The sequence below is a fragment of the Hemitrygon akajei genome, chromosome 6 (genome assembly GCF_048418815.1).
Source record: "Hemitrygon akajei chromosome 6, sHemAka1.3, whole genome shotgun sequence".
Classification (NCBI taxonomy): Eukaryota; Metazoa; Chordata; class Chondrichthyes; order Myliobatiformes; family Dasyatidae; genus Hemitrygon; species Hemitrygon akajei.
In genome coordinates this window covers 180,123,259-180,148,848 of record NC_133129.1, presented here as the reverse complement: position 1 = coordinate 180,148,848, position 25,590 = coordinate 180,123,259, and the positions used below count along the sequence as shown (strand labels likewise).

Genomic DNA, 25,590 nt, shown 5'->3' with positions numbered 1-25,590 from the left:
GATTTAGGGGGATGCCATTTGGCTGTTCAAGTTAATGCCAGGTTTCAGCATAATTCCATAATTCCCAATCCTCTGCCTCTTCCTAATATTCTATTCCCTCATACAAGCCCAAAATTTATCCTGATTCCCCAATCCCTCACCTACACAAGGGGCAATGCACAGTGGCCAATTAATCTATCAACTGGCATGGCTTTGGGATGTGGGAGGAGCCCATGCTGTCATGGAGAATACGTGCAAACTCCACTCTATAGGTGAGGGTTGAACCTGGATTATGGGAGGTTTGAGGCAGCTGTACTAACTAACACATGACCATGCCACCCTAAGGGATGGTCCATTGGCTTCTGAATTAAAGATTAAGGATAGATTAGCTTCGTTTGTCACAGGTGCACCAAAGCATCAAAATAGAGTGAAATGCATCACTTTGTGTCAAGGAACAATAGATTCCGAGGATTGTGCTGGGGGCAGCCCGCCAGTGTCACCCCGCTTCTAGCATCAACATAGATTCAGATTTATTTATTTGATTACTTTGCTGTTGTGGTTTTCTTCTTGTTGCTAAACATTGTTGGCATTCTAAAGTAGTCTGGTGGACATGCATGTTATGCTTGGGTTGCTATGGTGAACACGCATGCTGTGAAACATGCAGTGACATGCACTGTTTGTGTTATCAACCAACACAACCTAAGGATTTTCTGGGGCAGCCTGCAAGTGTTGCCATGAATTCCAGTGCCATCATAGCAATCCCACAATGCTCAGCAGAACAACACAGAACACAGCAACAAAAGCAACACAAGCCCCTTTCTTCTCTCAAACACACACACACACACACACACACACACACACACACACACACACACACACACACACACACACACACACACACACACACACACACACACACACACACACACACACACACACACACACACACACACACACACACACACACACCCTCCAGTGTGTTCACCAAGGTTAATCCCTGTTCAAATAAGGTATTTCATAGTGGGAAAATGAGTCAGTGAATGTTAAAAAGAATTCCCATTTTTAAGCAGATCCTTTTCACAAGGAGTATCTCTGAAGTCCATTTAATAAAAATTTGTGAGCTGTGTTACCTCTCTAGGAACTGCTGAAATTCGAACTGGTGTGCTTTGATTGTGTTGCCCTCTTGTGTATCTGTTCTCATCTGTAATTCATGGCTCCTTCTCCGCTGAACCTTATTCTTTGCAGAATTACAGCTAGAAACAAAAAAAGTGTTGTTTTAATACAGACTCAAGAAGTTGATTTCAAAGTTCAAAATGAATTTATGATCAAGGTATATATACAGTCCAACACACACAAACTGCTGGAGGAACTCAGCAGATCAGGCAGCTTCTATGGAAATGAATGATCAGTCGACGTTTCGGGCCAAGACCCTTCTTCAGGGTACAGTATGTCGCCATATACTACCCTGAGATTCATTTTCTTGTGGGCATTTCTTGTAGATACAAAGAAACACAATAGAATCAATTGTGCAGAGAAAGAAACAAAGATGGACAACCAATCTGCATAAGAAGACAAATTGTGCAATTACAAAAATCATCATAATAATAAATAATATTGAGAATGTTGCTTCTTGAGTTGTTGAAAGTGAGTCCACAGGTTGTGAAATCACTTCAGTGTTGAAACGAGTGAAGTTATTCAATCTGGTTCAGAAGCCTGATACTTGAACAGTAAGAACTGTTCCTGAACCTGGTGGTGCAAGACCTAAGGCTCTTGTACCTTCTTGCCAATGGCAACAGCAGGAATGGCCTGGATGGTGTGGACCTTGATGATGTCTTGTGGCAGCGCTCTTTGTAGGCGTGCTTAGTGATGCTCAAATCACAGTCTTAATATTAAAAACAATAATTATAATGTAAGTGCAGAGTAACTGTCGTGAAATCTGTTATATACCATAAAATATACTATAAATTACAATATGAAAATAATATACATTATATATAAATTAAATAAGTAGTCCAGAAAGAGTGCAAAACTAGTGAGTTAATGATCTTGTGTTCATGGATTATTCAGAAATCTGATGGCAGAGGGGTAGAAACTGTTCGAAAACATTGAGTGTGGGTCGTCAAGCTCCTGTACCTCCTCCTTGACAGTAGCAATAAGAGGGCATGTCCTGGGTAATGAGATCCTTAATGATGGAAGCTATTACAAATAAGTTTAAATAATTTAAAAACATTTAGATAAAAATTGAAATAATGCATGTGAAAAATATTAACAAATAATAAAAGAAAACTAAATTAAAGTCAAATAGATGATGTACTTTTCTTTTTCCAGAAGGTCAGCCATTCATAAAAGATTAAAGTTTAAAGATTTGCTTTATTTGTCACATGTATATCGAAACATAAGGACATACAGTGAAATGTGTTGTTTTTGTATCAGTGATCAATCAGAGATTGTCCTGGGGACAGAAAGTGATAGCACGATTCCACACAAACATAGCAAGGCCACAATTTATTCTCTTTACCTGTACATCTTTGAAATTTTGGAGGGAACCAGAGCACCTGGTGGAAACCCAAGTGGTTATGGAGGGAATGTATAAACTTCTTGCATGCAACGATGAGAATTGAACTCTAGTTACTGACATTGTAAAGTGTTACGCTAACCGCTATGCTACCTTGCCGTGTGTGGAACTTTGCACCCATTCCACGATAAACTGGTGGAATGGATGCAAAGAGCATCTACTTCCTCTCTGTTGCACTGCTGGGTTCCACGGTGACTCAAGGGATGGAGTTTACAGTTAGAACAGGCAGACATCCAGGATGTCCTGAGGGATGCACATTGGACACATCTCTTCAACAAGATTCAGTCCCCTATCTTGCCTCGTTATGCACTGAGTTGTACATTTATACAGAATTAATGCTCTCCATCAGAGATATTTGAATGGTAGGATGTCTTCAGTTATTTGAAGTAATTCTGTCTTGAAAACAGCAGTTACATATGGTACAAATCATCTAGTTCCAGAAAAGTAAGTACTTCAGAGCTTTCATCCAAATAAACAAGGATGAATTTCTATTCTATTATATCAATCTATTCTTCAGATTTCTGAATGAACAATGAATCAACCCATGAACACTACCTCAGTATTCTTGTTCTCTTTTTGCATTTATTTAATTTATTTATATATATCTATATATTTCTTATTGTAATTTATATTATATTTTATGGATTTTTAAGGTTATTATAGCTGGGGATGATCATGAGGATAAGCTCCCAGGACCAATTAAATGCTCCCAATGGTGTGCACCTCAAATAGTCCAGCTCCTGGTCTTCACACGTAGCTTAGCTACTAAGCCCAGTGGAACTGTTTCTACTGACTGGAGAAGGGGCAAAGTCGAGTTACTACCACCTTAAAACTAGTCGCTTTGGGGCTTATCAGAGGTGGTTGGCAGTTCATCTAGGAGAAGGAAAACTCTGATCTCAAACTTCCGCTGTCTTGCAGCTATACCACTCACGGGGAAGGCTTTGGGAATAAACCCCAAGGGAAAATCCAGAGCTGGAGCCCCTAAGGCTGTCCTGTATTGAGTTCAACGCAGACTGGCAACTCCTGTGATGAGACTGGTGTCGAGCTGTATCGGTCTTTGCTGTTCCTTTGGGTTCATGATGCATGGAGAGGGGGGGCTTGCTCTCCATATCATACTGCCCTGGCTTGCAAATATAGACAGTTAGGAACAACCATGGTTGACCCTGACCATCAGAGGCCTCAAAGTGTATTTTATGGACTGCACTGTACTGCTGCAGAACAACAAAGTTCATGACGTATGTCAGTGATAATGAACCTATCCTGATTCTAGTCCAAACCTTATCGTTTACTCTATTCACGGCCAAACTAATAACTAGAGATTCAACAGTATTAACATGTACAATTAGGAAACCACTTGATCCCCTTCCAAAGGTTTCTCCATTCTAGAAAGAATTAAAATGTTTTCTAATCAAGCAAGATGTTTTCAAAGGTGAGGTTGACTATCTATTCAGCTGAGTGTTTTACATTAAATTTTATATTAGTTTATATATAAACTAACTGACAAAACTCTGATCACTCCTTCGGTATAGAAACTTTGCACTAAAGCTGATTTTGTTTTTATTGTGTTCTTTCACATTACAACTAATTTCTTCTCCGAGGATCATCACCTCATCGTGATAAAGAGGCTTGTGAGTTCCTGAGATGTCTCAAAAAGGTGACATCCATCATTTAAGGACCCTCAACACCCAGGACATGCCCTCTTCTCATTGCTACCATCAGGAAGGAGGTACAGAAGCCTGAAGGCACACACTCAACAATTCAGGAGCAGCTTCTTCCCATCTGCCATCAGATTTCTGAAAGGACAGTAAACCCATGAACACTACCTCACTACTTCTTTTGCACTGTATATATATTTTTTTTCTTGTGAATGCTGCTCATCTGATGCTCTGTGCCTGTGATGTTGCTGCAAGTAAGTTTTTCATTGCACCTGTGCCCACACGGACTTGTGCAAATGGCAATAGACTCGACTTTGCCTTTGACTTTTATCATCCCTGGAAGACTTTGCAAGAAATTTGCTGTGTATTTAGTATTTCAGTAATATTAGAGTACTCTTCTAAATATCTTGTTTGATCAAGCATTCTTTGTTGTTTATATAATTCATTATGGTTATTAGTAAAATACATGAATTGCATGCATCATGACACTACCACGTGATATGTATGCGCCCGCTTAAAGTAAAAGACAAAGTTAGACTTGCATTTCTCGGCTTCTTGCTTTCCTTTGAATTAGTTTAATGTTTTGAAGCCATAAAACAACAAAATTTGTGGATTTTCACTGCAGCTCACCTTAAAAACTTATTTCATAATCTCAATGTCAGTAACCTACTCTCCATTTATGGAGAGACACAGGATTGCAGATGCTGGAATCTGGAGCAACAAACAACTAAGTGGAGGAACTCATGGGTTGAGTAAACAGAATCAAAGTGCAAACTATATTTGTTAACAAAGTACATTTATGTCACCATATACAACTCTGAAATGAATTTTCTTTCAGGCATACTCAATAAATTCATGATAGAATAATAACCATAGTAGAACCAATGAAAGACCACACCAAATTGGGTGTTCAACCTGTGTGCAAAGGACAACAATTAGAATCAGTATCAAGTTGAGTATTACCGGCATACGTTGTGAAATTTATTGTCTTGTTGAAGCAGTACTTTGCAATACAATGTACAGTAATAAAAACTATAAATTACAGTAAGTATACATATAAAGAAATAAATTAAATAAGTTGTGTAAAAGGAGAGGGATAAAATAGTGAGATAGTGTTCATGGGTTCATTGTTCATTCAGCAATCTGACGGCAGAGGGGAAGAAGCTGATCCTGAAATGTTGAGTGAGTGTCTTCAGGCTCTTGTACCTCCTCCTTGATTGTAGCAATGAGAAGAGGGCTTGTCCTAGGTGATGGGGGGTTCTTAATGATGGATGCCCCATTTTTGAGGTTTCACCTTTTTAAGGTGTCCTCAGTGGTGGGGAGGCTAGTGCCCATGATGGGGCTGGCTGAGTTTACAATGCTCTGAAGCTTTTTCTGACCCTGTAAAATGACCCCTCCATACAAGACAGAATGATTCCCATGGTACACCAGTAGAGATTTGGTGAATATATCTCTTCTTATCAAATCGCTGCACCATATCAAAGCATCTACTGCTTGCCCAAGCCTACCAGCAAAGTATAGCAGGCTTCATGTGGGAAAGTCCGGAGGATTCTCAGCATGGGTATTAGTAAGCAATGCATAATTTAAGATGTTCACATCCTTAAAAGAAGTATTGAATAAAATTCTCAGCACATGATTTCCATTTTAAACTCATGCCAGTGTTTGAACTGAGTTCTCAGTGAGTAGAGTTAAGCTGTATTGTTATTTTAGTTTATTGAGATACAGTGCAGAATAGGCCCTTCCAGCTTTTGAACCACACACCCAGCAACCCCTAATTTAATCACAGGACAATTTATGAGGGCCAATTAACCTACTACCCAGTACGTCTTAGGCCTGTGGGAGGAAACCAGAGTGCCAGGAGAAAACCATGCATCCTGCAGGAAGGGCATACAGACTCCTTATTGCTGATGTTGGAATTGAACTCCGAACTCTGACATCCGGAGCTGTATAGCATCGCGCTAACTCCTACGCGACCACATTGGTATTGGTTTATTATTGTCACGTTTCCAGACGCAGTGAAGGATTTTTTACATGCTGTTTATGCAGATCAGATCATTACAAAGTGAGGCAAAATATCACAGAATGCAAAATACAGTGTAAAAGTTACAGGAAATGTAAACAGTAAGGCGCAAGATCATAACAAAGTAGATTGTGAGGTCAAGAGTCCAACTTATCGCACCAAAGAACTATTTAATTCTATTTAATAATCTGATCATCTTATTTTATTACTTATTTTCTTATTTTATTACTTATTTCTTTTTGTATTTGTTATCTTTTACACACTGCTTGAAGACCCAAGTGGGTGCAGTCTTTCATTAATTCTATTATGGTTATTATTCTATTATGGATTTACTAAATATGCCTGCAAGAAAATGAACCTCAGGATTGTATGTGGTGACATATATATGCTTTGATAATAATTGACTTTGAACTTTGAACTTGGAGCTTATACCATGAGATAGAAACTATCCTCGTGCCTGGTGATATGTCCTTTCAGACTTTTGTATCTACTGCCGAATGTGAGGGAGGAGAAGCGAGATTGCACAGGGCTTGTGGGGTCTTTGGTTATGTTAGCTGCTTTATGAGGCATTTAGAAGTATAGACAGAGTCCATGGAGGGGAGGCTTGTTTCTGTGGTGCTGAATTGTGTCCACAACTCTCTGCAGTTTCTTGATCTCACATGCAGAGCAGTTGCAATACCATCCGGATAGGTGTGAATCAACCGTGGGCGAGCAGAGTCCTTCATAATAGTAAATCAAGGTTAAACAAACATTTAATTCTCATAATCAAAATTCATTCGTTTCTGAAAATATAAATTAGCTAATCATGTGAAAGCAATAAAGCAAGATCACAAACCTTAGAATCCTTCAAACAGATTTATAGACAAGTTATACTCCTGATGTGTAGTCTGTGTTGCAATACAGGAAAGATGATAACTAGATTACACAGTTCAAGCTTTCTCAAATATCAATGCAAAAAAAAATCTGCTTTTTAATGTTGTAGGTTGGCGATAAACATAAGCTCTCTACATTAGGGAGTACAGGAGTTGGGATGTCATGATGAAGTTTTATAAGACATCAGTGAGGCCAAGTTTGGAGCACTGTGTGCAGGTTTGGTCACCCACCTGCAGGAAATGTATCACTAAGATTGAAAGAGTGCGGTCTTTCATTGATTCTACTGTTTCTCTTAGATTTATTGTGGATGCCTGCAAGAACACAAATGTCAGGGTTGTATACAGTGACATACACAGTGCGTACTTTGATAATAAATTTACTTTGAACACTGAATTTTAAGATTAGGACTTTATTTCCTGGAGTGTTGGAGAATGAGGAGAGATTTGATCATCATCATTGCCACATGTGTTGTGTCATATGACGTGGGCTCACAAGATGGGTGACCCCAGTCATGCTTCAGAGATCGTCTGCCTGGTCTCAGTGGTCGCAAAACCAGGACTTGAGATATGCCCCAGCTGCTCACATGACCATTCACCACCGCATCCTGTGGTGTCACATGACCCTGATCAGTGGCTAAGCAGGTGCTACACCTTGCCCAAGGGTGATCTGCAGGCTAGCAGAGGGAAGGGGTGCCTTACACCTCCTTTGGTAGAGACCTATCTCCGCCTCATCACGCAAGGAGTTTTGATAGATGTATAAAATTATAAGGGATATAGATAGGGTAAATGCAAGCAGGCTTTTTCCCACTGAAGTTGGTGAGACTAGCACTAGAGATCATAGGCTAAGGGTGAAAGGTAAAATGTTTAAGGGGAACATGAGAAGCAACTTCTTCACTCAGAGAGTGGTGAGAGTGTGGAATGACCTGCCAGCAGAAGAGGTGGATCTGGGTTTGACTTCAATGTCTGAGAGCAATTTGGATGAGTACATTGATGGGAGGGCTTTGGAGGGCAACAGTCCAGGTGCACGTTGATGGGACTGGACGGCCATATGGCCTGTTTCAGTGCTGTAGAGTTCATGACTCTATGACTAGGATGAAAATACTGGAAACGCAATAAACTACAGATGCTGGAATCTGAAGCAGTAGACAATCTGCTGGAGGAACTCAGCAGGTCAAACAGCATCTGTGGGAGGAAAGGACATTTGGGTTTGAAACACTGCATCAAAGAGTGGAGAAGGGAAATGGTCTGATAAAGTGGGGAAAGGGAATGGTGACACAGGATTATGAGGTGATTGGTGGAGTGAGGAGGGGCAAGAGATAACAAATAGGTAGAACTAGGCAGGAAATAAATACTAGGCAGGGGAGGGGAGAGGGGGCAGAGCTGGGAGACAGTAGAAACATAGAAACATAGAAAATAGGTGCAGGAGTAGGCCATTCGGCCCTTCGAGCCTGCACCGCCATTCAGTATGATCATGGCTGATCATCCAACTCAGAACCCTGTACCTGCTTTCTCTCCATACCCCCGATCCCTTTAGCCACAAGGGCCATATCTGAAGTGGTAGAGTGATAGATGGAGGGAGACAAAGAAAGGAAATAACTACATTATATGGAGAGGCAGATCAAATTCAAAGTCATAGTAAATACATGTCACCATATACTACATTAAGATACATTTCCTTGCAGACATTCTCAGGAAAACAAAGAAATACAATGAGAAACTACATTAATAAAAACTGACAAATGATCAATGTGCAAAAGAAGACATTGTGCCAATAAAAATATATAGAAATTATTATGTAAATAGATAATATTGAGAATGAGTTAAAGAGACATTGAAAGAAAGCCAGTTTAGAGTTGAGGTGAATTAGGTTATTCACGCTGGTTCAGGAGCCTGATATTATCTAAGGAAGGATGTGCTGGTATTGGAAACAGTCCAAAGGAGGTTCATAAGAATGATGCCAGGAATAAAAGGGTTAAGGTAAGAGGAACATTTGATGGCTCTGGGCCTGTACTCAGTGTAGTTTAGAAGAATGAGAGGGATCCCATTGAAATCTATTGACAAGGAGTGGATGTTTGATATAGTGGGAGAATCTAGGACCAGAAGGCACAGCCTCAGAATAGAGGAATGTCCATTTAGAACCGAGATGAGGGAAAACTTTCTTTAGCCAGAGGGCGATGAATCTGTGGAATTCATTGCCACAGACAGCTGTGCAGGGCTGTTCATTGGAAATATATAAGGCGGAGGTTGATAGTTTCTTGATTAATCAGGGCATCAAAGGTTATGGGGTGATTGAAGAAGAATGGGGTTGAGAGTGAAAATAATCAGCCATGATGGAATGGAACAGACTCGACGGGCCAAATAGCCTAATCCTGCTCATGTCTTATGGTCAGATGGTTATAGGTTAATAACTGATCCTAGACCTGCTGGTATGGGACAAAAGGCTCCTGTACCTCCTGCCTGATGGTAGTAACGAGAAGAGAGCATGGCCCGGATGGTAGGGTCCTTGATGATGAATGCAGCTTTCTTGTGGCTGAGCGAATGTTATAAGATTTATGCTAATCCCCGATATTTTAGAGAAGGCATTTTAATTAAACCAATCAGCTCTTCTTCTAGGTTACTGCTGTAGCGTCAGTCTAGTTCTTGTACATCAGTCTTCAGTGTAGAACTTCAAACAACAGCTTTGTGACTCAAAACAGACATACCCTAACCCTAACTCTAATGGTTAGCAACATAATGGTTAGCATAACACTATTACAGCGCCAGCGACAGAGTTTAGTTCTGCCGTTGTCTGTAAGGAGTTTATACGTTCTCCCCGTGACTGCATGGGTTTTCTTCAAGTGCTCCAGTTTCCTCCCACAGTCCAAAGACATAAGAGTTAGTAGGTTCAGTCACAAACAAGAGAAAACCTGCAGATGTTGGAAATCCGAGCAATGCACACAAAAGACCATAAGACATAGGAACAGAATTAGGTCATTCAGCCCATTGAGTACATTCCGCATTTCATCATGGCTGTCTTGGATCCCATTCAACCCCATACACCTGCCCTCTCACCATATCCCTTGATGCTCCGACCAATCAGCAATCTATCAACTTCCACTTTCAATCTACCCACAGATTTGGCCTCCACCGCAGTCTGTGGCAGAGCATTCCACAGACTCACTACAGTCTGGATAAAAAAAAGTTCCTCCTTACCTCTCTTTTAAAGTGTCACACCTCAATTTTGAGGCTGTGGCCTCTAGTTCTGGATACCCCCACCAAAGGAAACATCCTCTCCACATCCTCCTTATCTAGTCCTTTCAACATTCGGTAGGTTTCAATGAGATCCCCATGCATTCTTCTAAATTCCAGTGAGTACAGGCCCAAAGTGCCAAACCCTCCTCATATGTAACCCCTCATTTCCAGAATCATCCTCGTGAACCTCCTCTGGACTCTCTCCAATGACAATATAGCCTTTCTGAGATAAGGAGCCTAAAACGCTTGACAATACTCCAAATGCATCCTGACTAGTGTCTTATAAAACTTCAGCATTATCTCCTTGTTTGTATATACTATTCCCCTTGAAATAAGTGCTAACATTGCATTTGCCTTCTTTACCACAGACTCAACCTGTGAATTAACCTTCTGGGAGTCTTGCACGAGGACTCGCTTTGCCCTCTGATGTTTGAACCTTCTCCCCATTTAGATAATAGTCTGCACTGTTCCTTTTACCAAAATGCGTTATCAGACATTTCCCAACACTGTATTCCATCTGCCACTTTTTTGCCCATTCTTCCAATTTGTCTAAGTCCTTCTACAATCACATTGCTTCCTCAGCACTACCTACCCCTTCACCTATCTTTGTATCATCCACTAACTTTGCCACAAAGCCATCAATTCCATTATCCAAATCATTGACAAACAATGTGAAAAATAACGCTCCTAATACTGACCCATGAAGAACACCACTCATCACTGGCAGCCAACCAGAAAAGGACCCATTTATTCCCCCTCGCTGCCTCCTGCCTATCAGCCATTCCTCTATCCATGCCAGTATATTTCCTGTAACTCCATAGGATTTTGTCTTGTTAAGCAGCCTCGTGTGAGGCACCTTATCAAATGCCTTTTGAGAATCCAAGTAAATGACATTGACTACTTCTCCTTTGTCCACCCTGCTTGTTACTTCCTCGAAGAACTCTACCAGAAACCATGCTGAATTTGACTTGTTTTATCTTTAGTCTCCAAGAACCCCAAAACATCCTTAATAATGGACTCCAACAATTTCCCAAACACTGAGGTTAGACTAACTGGCCTATAATTTCCTCTCTTTTGCCTTCCCCCCTTCTTAAAGAGTGGAGTGACATTTGCAATTTTCCAGTCCTCCAGAACCATGCCAGAATCAAGTGATTGTTGAAAAGTCATGACAAGTGCATCCATTATCTCTTCAGCAACCTCTTTCAGGACTCTGGGATGTCGTCCATCTGGTCCAGGTGACTTATCCACCTTAAGACTTTTCAGTTTGCCTAGCACTTTTTCCTTTGTAATAGCAATGGCACTCACTCCTGCTCCCTGACACTCACGGACCTCTGGTACACTACTAGTGTCTTCCATGGATAACACTGATGCAAAGTACCCATTAAGTTCACCTACCATTTCTTTGTCCCCCATTACTACCTTATCAGCATCATTTTCCAGTGTTCCAATATCAACCCTCACCTTTATATAACTGAAAAAACCTTTAGTATCTTGCTTTATATTATCAGCTGGTTTGCCTTCATATTTCATCATTTCCCTTCTTATAGTTTTTTTAGTTGCCTCTTCTTGGATTTTAAAAGATTCCCAATCATCCAACTTCACACTCACTTTTGCTACCTTATGTGCCCTTCACTTGCCTTTTATGCAGTTCTTAACTTCCCTTGTCAGCCATGGTTGCCTAGCCCTGCCATTTGAGAACTTCTTCTGTGGGACATATCTATCCTGCACCTTGTGAATTATTCCCAGAAACTTCAGCCATACCTGTTCTGCCACCATCCCCACCAGTATTCCCCTCCAATTCACCAGGGCAAGCTCCTCTCTCATGCCTCTGTAATTCCCTTTATTCCATTGTGATACAGATACATGTGACGTGCTTCTCCCTCTCAAACTGCAGTACGAATTCAATCACATTCTGACCACTATCTCCAAAGGGTTTCTTTACATTAAGCTCCCTAATAAGATCTGGGTTATTACAGAACACTCAATCTAAGATAGCTTTTCGCCTAGTAGGCTCGAGCACAAACTGCCCTAAAAAGCCATCTTGTAGGCTTTCAACAAATCCCCTCTCTTGCAATCCAACACCAACCTGATTTTCCCAATCCCCTCACATATTGAAGTTTCCCATTACAATTGTAACATTACCCTTATTGCATAAACACAAAGTACACTACAGATGCTAGGGTCAAAGCAACACATACAACAAGCTGGAGGAACTCAGCAGATCGGGCAGCATCCATGGAAACAACAGTCAATGTTTTGGGCCAAAACCCTTATTCAGGAGCCTTTTCCAGCTCCTTTTGCAATCTCAACCCCACATCTTGGCTTCTGTTTGGAGGTCTATGTATGATTCTCATAATGGTGTTTTTACCCTTGCAGTTTCTGAACTCCACCCACAAAGATTCGACATTCTCTGATATTATGTTACCTCTTTTTAAAGATGTAATTCCATCTCTTACCAATAGAGCCAACCACCGCCTTCCTGCCTGTCCTTTTGCTATAAAGTATATCCTTTGATGTTAAACTCCCAACTATGACCTTCTTTCAGCTACGACTCAGTGATGCCCACAATGTCATACCGACCAATCTCTAATTGTGCCACGAGCTCATCCACCTTATTCCAAATGCCTTCAGTCCTGCATTCTTCATTTTGATGAATTTTGTCTCTGCAGTACAACTTAAATCTGCTCTGTCTGCAGTTGTACCCAATCATGGGCTTGTCTTTACTTATGTTCATATTTTATATAACATCATTTACTTGTAAACCTGCTGGTTCATCCTCCCCTATCAAACTGGTTCCTATCCCCTGATCAACAGCCACTTATCTACAGAAAAACAGTATTTTGTGTCAAAGTGAAAACAGGTCTCTACAAAGTGATCTAAACTAAATACAGATATAAAGCACAAAATAAGTGATTGCATAGTATTAATCACCCCTTCTTAAAATGACACAGTAAATCATCACTGGTTTGGCCAATTATTGGTTTCAGAAGTCACATAATCAGTTAAATGGAGATCTGTTTTTGGAGACCTGTGTGCAATCAAGGTGTTTCAATTGACTGTAGTAAAAATACACTTGTATCTGGAAGGTCCAACTGCTGTGAGTCAGTACCCTGGCAAAAACTACACCATGAAGACAAAATTACACTCCAAGCAACTCCACAAAAAGGTTATTGAAAAGCACAAGTCAGGAAATGGATACAAGAAAATTTCCAAGTCACTGAATATCCCTTGGGGTACAGTTAAGTCAATCACCAAGAAATGGAAAGAAAATGGCACAGCTGTAAATCGGCCTAGAGCAGGCCATCTTCAAACTCCAAATGAGCATGCAAGAAAGGGACTAGTGAGGGAGGCCACCAAGACACCTGTGACAGTTCTGGAGGAGTTACAAGCTTCAGTGGCTGAGATGGAAGAGACCGCACATACAACAACTATTGTCCAGGTGCTTCACCAGTCGCAGCTTTATGGGAGAGTGGCAAAGAGAAAGCTGCTGTTGCAAAAAACTCACATGAAATCTTGGCTAGAGTTTGCCAGCAGGTATGTTGGAGACTCTGAAGTCAGCTGGAAGAAGGTTCTACAGTCTGATGAAATCAAACTTGAGCTTTTTGGCCATCAGACTAAACGCTCTATTTGGCGTAAGCCAAACACCACACATCATCAAAAACACACCATCCCCTCTGTGATGCATGGTGGTGGCTGCATCATACTGTGGGGATGCTTCACTGCAGCAGGCCCTGGAAGGCTTGTGAAGGTAGAGGGTCAAATGAATGCAGCAAAATACAAGGAAATACTGGAGGAAAATCTGATGCCATCTGCAAGATATATGTGAGTTGGGCGAAGATTTGTTTTCCAGCAAGACAATGACCCCAAGCATAAAGCCAAAGCTACACAGGAATGGCTTAAAAATAACAAAGTTAATGTCCTGGAGTGGCCAAGACAGAGTCCAGACCCCAATCCAACTGAGTATTTGTAGCTGGACTTGAAAAGGGCTGTTCACTCACGATCCCCCAGGAATCTTACAGAGCTTGAGCTGTCTTGTAAGGAAGAACAGGGAAAAAATACAGTATTCAGATGTGCAAAGCTAATAGAGACCTATCCACACAGAAGCTGTAATTGCTGCCGAAGGTGCATCTACTGACTTGTAGGGGGGTGAATACTTATGCAATCTATTACTTTGTGTTTTATATTTGTAATTAATTTAGATCACTTTGATCTAAGCAATCTGCTTTCACTTTGACACGAAAGAGTCTTTTCCTGTTGATCAGTTTAAAAATGCTAAATTAAATCCACTGTGATTCAATGTTGTAAAACAATAAAACATGAAAACTTCCAAGGGGAATGGTCAACCGGCACCTTCTTGAATCCACAATCATCTCTTTTGTCTCATGCAATTGAGAATCAGGTTGTTGTTCTCACAGAATTTGACAAGCCTCTTTACCTCCTCTGTGTATGCCAGCTCATCATTGCTACTGATGAGGCCAACCACCGTAGTATCATCAGTGAACTTGATTATGTGGTTTGAGCTGAATCTGGCAGGGCAGTCATAGGTCAGCAGAGTGAACAGCAGCAGACTGAGCACACAACCCTGAGGGGCACCAGTGCTCAGCAGGATGGAGCTTGAGATGTTGCTGCCAATTCAGACTGACTAGGGCCTTTCTGTCAAGAAGTCCAAAATCCAGTTACAGAGAGGGCCATTGAGTCCCTGTGAGGCCAATTTACCCACCAGCCTCTGAGGGGCGATCATGTTAAACACCAAGCAGATGTCAATGAACAACATCCTGGCATATGAGGTATTGTTTTCTAGGTGGGACAGGACAGTGAAGGACCAAGGCTATGGACCAGTTTGAGCAATAGGCAGACTGGAAAGGATCCAATGTACAGGTAGTTGTAAGGTGGGATTTTATACAATCCATTACCAGCTGCTGAAAGCACTTCATGATTGTTGAAGTCAATGCTACTGGGCAGTAATCATTTAGGCCAGTTTCCATTGCTCTCTTAGGCACCAGAATGATGGTGGCTGAAGCCTGCAGGGACACTGGACTGTTCTAGAGAGATAGCGAGGCCTCTGTTAGCTGGATTTAGAAATTTTTATCTCCAAAAAAATTAAAAAATAAATAAAAAGAAATGATCCAAAGCCAAAACCAGCAGTTGTGCTGTAAACAAGCATCATTAAGAAATAGAGAAAAAATAACATATTAGATTATTTGAAATAAATTAAAATTTCAAGACAGCTCTTTCTGCCTAATTAGAATCACTCCAGGCGGGCAACCTCGAGGGTTGGTGCCAAGTAACCCATTGGTATTTGATGCCAAATGTCATTCTTTTTCCCAGAGGATTTCTCCTGCTGTGCTGTGCTGATGCATTCTCTCAGTAAGCCTGTCATGATGCCAAACCCCATTTCCTCAAATCTCAGACAAGCCCCCTCTGCTGTACAAACATTCACACTGCAGTGTCGGCAACTCATTTATTTTCAATTAGAGATACAACACGGAACAGGTCCTCTGACCCAATGAGACCACACTGCCCAGCAACCCGCCAATTTAACCCTGGCCTAATCACGGGACAATTTACGATGACCAATTTACCTCCTAACCAGTATGTCTTTAGCCTGTGGGAGGAAAGCGGAGCACCCGGAGAAAACACATGTGCGCACAGGAAGAACATATAAACTTATTTACAGAGGACGCCGGAACTGAACTCTGACCTCCTATGCCCTGAGCTGTAATAGCGTTAATGTATTTCCAATTAACACACATTCTGGCAAATACCGGCATAATCAATTTCATTTTTTATTTAGAGATAGAGCATGGTAACAGGCCCTTCTGGTCTAACAAGCCCGCTCCGCTCAATTACAACCATGTGAATTTAACATATTATGTTTGGTATGTGGGAGGAAACCAGAGCACACAGTGGAAACCCACACAGTCACGGGGAGAACGTCCAGAGAGTGATGGGAATTGAACCCAAGTACAGATGCAGTCATAGCATTACATTAACTGCTATGCAATCATGCTGCTCTTATTCTATTCATAACAGGCAAAATACAAGATAATGACAACATATTAACACCTTTAAGTTCAAAGTAAATTTAATATCAAAGTGATTACAGTATAGATTGCCATATATTACCTTGAGATTCATTTTATTAGGCCATAAGAACTAGGAGCAGAATTAGACCATTCAGCCCATTGAATCTGCTACCATTCCATCATATCTGATTTATTATCTGTTTCAACCCCATTGTCCTATTATCCTGCCTTCTCCCTGTAACCTTTGATGCTCTTAATCATATATGTTAAACTCAAGGCCCGCGGGCCAAATCCGGCCCGCGGTGGAATTATCTTTGGCCCGCGAGATAATATCTAATTACTATTAAAGCTGGCCCCAGTAATCGAAGCGCCTATGGCATATGATATGGCTAATGCTGAGTTTATTCAGGTACCAGGTTTTCAGGGTTTTTAGTGTTTATTTGGCAGTCTTGCTCGGCAGTCTTCTTCATAAGAAACAGAATTTGTAAAGTGAAACACTTTGTAGTTATAGCAGAGACTGAGACACATGAGAGCAGGCTGAAAAAACGGAGGCAACGAAAGCTGCGTTCGCACGCGTCTGACTGATCCGGCCCGCATGAAGCTGCATTTTGCTCAATCCGGCCCGTGACCTAAAATGAGTTTGACACCCCTGCCCAAGAACCTGTTAACCTCTGCTTTAAATACATCCAATGGTGGCCTCCATAGCCACCTGTGGTAATTAATTCCACAGATCCATCACCCTCTGGCTGAAGAAATTCCTCCTCATCTCTGTTCTAAAGGGACATGCTTTTATTCTGAGACTGTGCCCTTTGGCTCTAGACTCTCCATCTCAGCCCTTCAATCAACACACACAAAATGCTGGAGGAACTCTGCAGGCGAGGCAGCATTAATGGAAAAGAGTAAAGAGTCACTGTTTCGGACCAAGACCTTTAATCAGGACTGGAAACAAAAGATGGGAAGTCAGAGTCTCAAGGTTGGGGGGGGGGGGGGGGGAAGGAAGAAGTACAAGATGGCAGGTGATAGGTGAAACTAGGAGAGAGGAGGGATGAGATAAAGTGCTGGGAAAGAGGTAAAGGGCAGAGAAGGGGGAGTCTGATAGGAGAGGGTAGAAGACCATGGAAGGTAGGGAAGGGGAAGGAGAACCAGAGGGAGTGATGGGTAAATAAGGAAATAAGCTGAGAGAAGGGAACAGGAATGTGAAATGGTGAAAGGGAGGCATTACCGGAAGTTTGAGAAATTAATGTTCATGCTATCAGGTTGGAGACTATCCAGACAGAATATCAGGTGTTGGTCCTCCAACCTGACTGTGTCCTCATTGTGGCAGTAGAGGAGGCCATGGACTGATATGTCGGAATGGGAATGGGAAGTAGAATTGAAATGGGTGGCCACTAGGAGATCCCGCTTTTTCTGAAGGATGGAGCATAGCTGCTCGGTGAAGCAGTCTCCCAATCTACATTGGGTCTCACCAATATACAGAAGGCCACACTGGAAGCACTGGATACAGTAGATGACCCCTACAGACTCACAGGTGAAGTGTTGTTTCACCTGGAAGGACTGTTTAGGGCCCTGAATGGTAGTGAGGGAAGAGGTGTAGGGGCAGGCGTGGCACTTGTTCCGCTTGTAAAGGTATGTGCTAGGAGAGAGATCAGTGAGGATGGATGAACGGACAAGGGAGTCATGCAGGGAGCGATCCCTACAGAAAGCAGAGAGTGGGGGAGAGAGAAAGATATGTTTGGTAGTGGAATCCCCTTGGAGATGGCGGAAGTTTTGGAGAATTATGTGATGAACATGGAGGCTGGTGGGGTTGTAGGTGAGGACAAGAGGAACCCCCGGTGGGGTGGCAGGAGAATGGGGTGAGGGCAGACATGCGTGAAATGGAAGAGATGAGGGTGAGGGCAGTGTTGATGATGAAAGAAAACCCCCTTCTTTGAAGAAAGAGGGCATCTCCTTAGTTCTGGAATGAAAAGCCTCATCCTGAGAGCAGATGCGACGGAGACGGAGGGACTGAGAGAAGGGAATGGCATCTTTACAAGTGACAAGTTGAGAAGAGGTATAGTCCAGGCAGCTGTGAGAATCAGTAGGTTTATAGAAGATATCAATAGATAAACTGTCTCCAGAAATAGACAGGGAGATTGAGAAAGGAGAGGGAGGTGTTGGAAATGGACCAGTTAAATTTGAGGGCAGGGTGGAAGTTGGAGGCAAAGTTGATGAAGTTGATGAGATAAGCATGGGTGTAGAAAGCAGCACCAATGTAGTCATCAGTACAACGTAGTAAGAGTTGGGGAGTGATACTCTTGTCGGCTTGGAACATAGACTGTTCCACGTAGCCAACAAAAAGGTAGACATAGCTGAGACTTGTGAGTCCCCATGGCTACACTTTTTGTTTGAATGAGGTAGGAGGAGGCGAAGGAGAAATTATTGAGAGTGAGGACTAGTTCCGCCAGACGGAGGAGAGCGGTGGTGGAGGGGAATTGGTTGGGTTTGGTTTTTTAGAAAGAAGGGAAGAGCTTTAAGGCCCTCCTGATGGGGCATGCGGGTGTCTAAGATGAAAATGAGATGACCGGGGCCAAGGAACTTGGAGTCACTGAAAAGATCCAGAACATGTGAAGTGTCACGGATGTAGGTAGGAAGGGACTGAACCAGAGGGGATAAAACATAGTTGAAGTATGCAGATATAAGTTTGGTAGGACACTATCAAGCAGCGTCAATGGGTCTAATTGGACAGTCAGGTTTGTGGATCTTGGATGAGAGGTTTGACAGTCAATGAAATGCCCTCTCATTCTTCTAATCTGTGGCAAGTACAGGCCAAGGGCCACCAAAAGCTTCTCATATATTAGCCCCTTCATTCCCAGAATCATTCTCGTGAACCTTCTCTGGACACTCTCCAATGCCAGACTGCCTTTCTTAGAATAAGGGGCCTAAAACTGCACCATATTCCAAGTGCATCTTGGCCAAAGTCTTATAAAGGCTCAGTATTACATCCTTGCTTTTATATTCTAATCCTCTTGAAATGAAGAGGTTTTTTTTAGGCATTTGCAGAAAAATTAAGAATTAAAGGAGAATAAGAAAAACTGTGCATAGCACAGATTGTTATTTATGTTAATTAGATGTGTGCCAAAAGATTAATGAGAACACAAACACTAATTTTTTTCCCTGATTTAGTTTGTACTGATGTAATGAAAGAGGCAGAGGAACAAGAGGAAAGCTCTCGTGAAAGAGTAGTGTAACCCAATGTGAGTTAATGAACATAATGGGATGGTGATACTTCTCCCTCACTTGGAACTTTCTTTGTTATCTCATTTTACACATTCACTTTATTCTATATCAGCTCAAGATTATTTGTCATGTGTACGGCATCGAAAAATACAGTGAAACATGTGGTTTGCTTTAACAACCAGTCCTGATGAAGGGTCTCAGCCTGAAACGTCAGCTCTTTATTGCTCTCCATAGATGCTGCGTGACCTGCTGAGTTTCTCCGGAACTTTGTGTGTGTGCCTGTCAAACATCCAGTGTGTAAAGGAGGACAAATCGTGCAAATAATAAATTAAAAAAGTAAATAAATAATACTGAGTCCTTGCTTTTGCTTTGCTCAGAGTACATGCAAATATGAAATAAATAAATCCTGATTAGTAATATGAACTCTGCACTTGCAGGATCCTCCTATTAAAAAGTAAATTAATGTAGGGCCCTGTGTTTTGGTCAGGTAATGGGTGTTGTATTTTAAATCTAATTCATCCCGCATATTTAATGCAAGCCCATAAAAAGCACGCTACAAATTAGCCTATAAAGCAAAACCAAGCCTGAAATTGAAATCTCTGATGCATGGATTTTAATATCAAATATTTTATTAATACAGCCTGTGATCACTAAAACCTTTCAGAACACTTTCTGAGCATTTGAAGGAAAACCAATCACTTACACATCGAGTCAAGTAACTGCTGACTGTGACACGGGGGAAGTGTTGCAATTGAACCCATATCCACCACTTCTGCTGGGAATTTGCTCTACACTCATACCTTTAGTGATAACTCAGGTCCTCATGTCCCGGCATCATCCCACTACATTTGTGCAATTGTGCAGTGTGGCTCAAAGGACCAGACAGACCTTCTCCATGCTATAGTGCTGAATAAATAAATAGAGAGATAGATAGATAAATCAATCAAGGCATTGGCAGATTGGAAAGCAAAATAGTCCACAGGATAAAGCATAGTGTAAACAGGACTCAGCTCAGTTTGAGGTACGGGCAGAGAGTTTCAATGAACTCAGGATTATGGAAAGTGGAATATGGAAAACCAGCCAAGAGGGCAATGGAATGATTTGAAATAATAAAGGTATCAGTGACGGTTTGACTAGCAGTGAGCTGATGTAACGGTGGGGATAGAATGAAACTGAGGTGAAGATTGGTGATCTTTATGATCAAGGAACTCATCGGCTAGTCCAGGGCTCAATACCAAAGACCAAAGCCCAAAGATGGATCGGAGTCTGGAAGTTGAAACCCATTGGCCGATGCCTGGTGGAGTGCCATGAGGTTGGAGGACTGACCGTGTATGTGTGAGGGAAGGAAAGGGGTTTGTTTGGCTGTTGTTATTTTATTGCTTGCTGTGTTCTTTCTTGTTCTGGTGAACCTTGTGGGCATACTAATGCATCGCCAACACCAGTCTACCTGCCAGCAAGGACTTATATACAGAAAGGTGTCAGAAAATGGGCTGCAACTTCATGAAGGATCACACCCACCCTAGTCATGGAATTTTTGTCCCACTCCCTGGCATCTGCTCCAGGATGACCAGACTCAAAAATGGTTATTTTCAACACCTGATCAACACCTCCACCCACTAACTCACCTCCTCCACACCCCCAACCACCACTACTTTATCATTTCCTGTCAGACAATCCTGTGCCTAGTTTCACTTTATGGACATACAATCAATCTTTGTGTATAAGCTTTCTTACGTATTTACTTTTATTGTGATTTTATTATTATTGTGTTTTTGTGCTGCATCGGATCTGGGGCAACGATTATTTTGTTCTCCTTTACACTTGTGAACTGGAAATGACGTTAAACAATCGAGTCTTGAACCTGGAATCTAGTTAGCACTGGAACATGTGGTGACAAGGATGAGCAGACCCTAGCACATCCCCAGACGTGTTGTTGACACATTTCATCGTATGTTTCGATGTGCATTTGATAAATAAATCTGAATCTGAATCTAGTGATGGAAGTGGATGTGATGGTGGCGTTTCATAGACATTTACAAAGGCACGTAAATATCCAGGGAACAGAGGGATGTGGATCATGCGTAGGCTGTAACATTCCCTCTAACTTTTTTTTACAGCTGTGTGGATCAACTATTGCTCTGAGCAGGGAATTTTTACACAGACTGAAAACTGCACAACACTTTAAATGTTCATCTTTTTTAATATGCAGACAATGAATGGTTCCTTAAGGGTATTATAGATGGGGGGGGTGGTCGTAAATGGAGACAAGCTCCCACTACCTATTAAATGCTCCCAATGGCCTGCATCTCAAATATCCTCAGACAACCAAGTCCAGCTCCTTGCTGGACATGTGGCTTAGCTACTAAGCCTGGCAGAACCATTTCTACTGACAGAAGGGGAAAAGGCGGGTAACTGGCACCTTAAAACCAGTCGCTTTGTGCAAATGGGGTTCGTCAGCCGTGGTTGGCAGCTCATCTAGGAGAAGGAAAACTCTAATCTCAAACCTCTGCTGCCTTGCAATTATACCCACTCAAGGGGAAGGCTTTGGAGTAAACCCCGAGGGAAAAATCTGGTACTGAAGTCTTATCCATACTGCACCAACCGCCGACACTGGGCTATAAACGTGCAGGAGCAGTGTGTGGTTAAGTGCCTTGCTCAAGGACACACACGCTGCCTCGGCTGAGGTCGAACTAACGACCTTCAGATCACCAACCCAAAGCCTTAACCACTTGGCCATATGCCAACATGCCCTAAGTCAGTCTTACATTGAGGTCAATGCTGACTGGCAACTCCTGTGACACTGCTGGTACCAAACTGCATCAATCTCTGCAGTTCCTTTGGTTTCATCAGATGTGTGGAGAGGGGGAGCTTGCTACATGGACAACAGCTTGCTCTCCATATCGTACTGCTCAGGCTTTCATATCTAGACAGCTCGGATGCAACATCCATGGGCAACTCTGACTGACAGAGGCCTCAGAATACAATGAATATTTAGAATGAAAATTGATGTATCAGATACTTTTGGTTTTATTTAATAATTGACACATTTCATTAAATACAGGACAACAAAGAAAATATTTCAGGTGTTGTAAGCCTTTATTTCTAGCTGCATAGCAACAAAGGCTATGGGCGTGGGAGCATTTCAGTTAGTGGTCAGCACAGACATCGTGGCCGAAGGGCCTGTTCCGATGTTGTACTGTTCTATCTTCCATTGGTTTGGCTTGCACTATGTCACCAGACTCAGAGATGAAGAAGCTTTTTTTCAGCCAGTTGGTGGTGAATCTATGGAATTCATTGCCACAAGCAGCTGTGGAGGCCAGGTCAATGGGTGCATCTAAAGTGGAGGTTGATAGGTTCTTGATTAGTCAGAGTGTGGAAGGTTATGGAGAGAAGGTAGGAGAATTGGGCTGAGGCGGAAATGGATCAGCCATGATGAAATGGCAGAGCAGATGTGATGGGCAAAATGGCCCAATTCTGCTCTTATATCTGATGGTCGCTATCTCAATGACTCCAATACAGTTGACTGCACAGAGAGCTGGCCTAATTAGAAAGGCCCTAGACAGACAGTCACAAGGGTTGGTGATTGATTCCAAGTACCCTTCTTCTTTCCAGAGGATTTCCCCTGTGGCTGTGGTCTGGTGGTGCATTCTCTCAAAAAGTGTGTAATGATGCCAGACCTGTAAGTGGTGAACTAAAAGTCTTTGAACAGAGAGAGGCTTGAGTTGACACATCTCTGTTGAAATCGCACTCCTAACAAGAGGGAGAGTGATTACTTAGATATGACAGCCATGAAGGATAAGTTAATCAAAGAGATTTTGTGATTGAAATAAAGAGGCAACCTGTGAGGGGGTGTGCACTGGATGGGTCCATGCTGGTACACAATTCCCTGCTTTTGTAAATGGATGACAAGGACTGAAGATTCTTCCCCAAGGAATATGCCACTTGGTGGAAAGGTTGTTATCTGTCTGGGTCTATGTTGCTAATTTGCAGAGATACACCACAGGAACAGGCCCTTCTGGCTCAGAATGCCCACTTTGCCCAAGTGCACATCTGTGACCAAGTAGTGCAAAGAGAAAGCAGAAATAGTTCAAAAATCTGACAGCAGAGTGTAAGAAGCTGTTCCTAAAGCACTGAGTATGAACTTTCAGACTCCTGTACCTCCTCCCTGTTGATAGTAATGGTGAGGGCCCTTCTTGATGGATATTATTTTCTTGAGGCATCGTCTTTTGAAGACGTCTTCGATGGCGGGGAGGCTAGTGCCCATGATGGAGCTGGCTGAGTTTACAACCCTCTGTAGCTTTTTCCAATCCTGTGCATTAGATCGGAAAAAGGGCGCCATGGTAGCGTAGCTTCCAGCGCAACGCTATTACAGCATGGAATGTTCTGAAGTTTGAAGCTCCATCTTAGCACAGTCTGTAAGAAGTTTGTATGTTCTCACTGGGAGTGTGTGCATTCCCTCCGGGTGCCCTGACTTTCGCCCACAGTCCAAAGATGTACCAGTCAGCCAGTTAATTGCTCGTTGTAAATTGTCTTGTGATTGGACTGTGGCTAAATATGCGGGTTGCCGGGCGGTGCAGCTCATGGTGCCAGAAGGGCCTGTTCCGTGCTGTATCTCTAAATAAAAACAATAAATAAATAAAACCGCAGAGGGTTGTAAGACCCTCTTACAAACCTGGTGTCAACATCCGGCAAATACCCAGCACAGCATTTTCCTACGGCAGGAACTGAAGCAAGTCAGAATCAGAAACAGGTTTAATATCACCAGCATATGTCACGAAATTTGCTGGCTTTGCAATAGTATAATGCAATACGTAATAATAGGAAAAACATAATATATGTGTATATTAAGTAGTTAAATTAGCATTGCATAAATAGGAATAAAAATGTAGTGAGGTAGTGTTCATGGGTTCAATGTCAATTCAGAAATCGGATAGAAGAGTGGAAGAAGCTGTTCCTGAATCATTGAGTGTGTGCCTTCAGGCTTCTGTACCTCCTTCCTGATGGTAGCAATGAAAACAAGGCCTGTCCTGGTTAATGCTGGTCCTTAATGATGGATACTGCCTTTTTGAGGTATCGCTCCTTGAAGATGACCTGGATACTACGGAGGAAAGTGCTCATGATGGAACTGACTAACTTTACAACTCTCTGCAACTTACTTCAATCCTGTGCAGTACCTCCAGCCATACCAGACGGTGATACAGCCACTTAGAATACTTTCCACACTACATCTGTAGAAATTTGCGAGTGTCTTTAGTGACATAATGAATCTCCTCAGACTCCTAATGAAATATAGCTGCTATTGAGTCTTCTTTGTAGCTGCATCGATTCAGGAACAGCACCTTCTCCTCTGCCATCATATTTCTGAATGGACAGTGAACCTACGAACACTACTTCACTACTTTTTTTTGCACTGCCTATTTAATGTAACTTTACTATGTATAGCTATCACATCTATCACTATCACGATGGCAGGAAGATGGGGTGAGTGCAGATGCACGGGAAATGAAGGAGCATCAATAGCGGAGGGAGGGAAACCCTATATATATACTGTATATCCTTGTTGTAACATAATATTGACCCTGATTCTGATTCTGATCATTCATCATTCTGATCACTGGGAAATACTCTGTGCATGTGAGGATATGGTTAGCTGCACATCTGACACTTGGTAAACATTGGCCATGCTAAGGAGAATTGTGCACTAAAATGTTCGAGCCAGTTTCCCCATGGGTAACAATTGACCTGGAAACAATTGGTAGCACTATCTAATTTGGGGGAAATTGCTTTTACATGAGATTAAACAGGTTAATTTAAAAGGACAGGTTATATTCTACACTGGTATTCCCCTCATATCGAGGTTTGAGAGGCTGAGTGTTTAGGATGATTTAAGCACTTTGGCAAATGGACACCACTTACTGCCCGTAATCTAGAACAAGGGGGCATAATCAAAAAGTTACATCAGGGTGATGTCAAAATATTTATTCATAAATTGAGAGTAGAATTCTGATTTACAAGA

The 25,590-nt window shown here is 42.0% G+C and overlaps 1 protein-coding gene across 1 annotated transcript in view; it reads right to left on the bottom strand.

Annotated features, from left to right (window-relative positions):
- The window catches only part of LOC140729730 (doublecortin domain-containing protein 1-like), a 537,877-nt gene that overhangs the window by 106,822 nt on the left and 405,465 nt on the right, over positions 1 to 25,590 (bottom strand). The window contains exon 23 of the mRNA XM_073049855.1: positions 1,110 to 1,232. Coding sequence (XP_072905956.1) covers positions 1,110 to 1,232 — 123 coding nt within the window. The remainder of the gene's footprint in view (positions 1 to 1,109; positions 1,233 to 25,590) is intronic.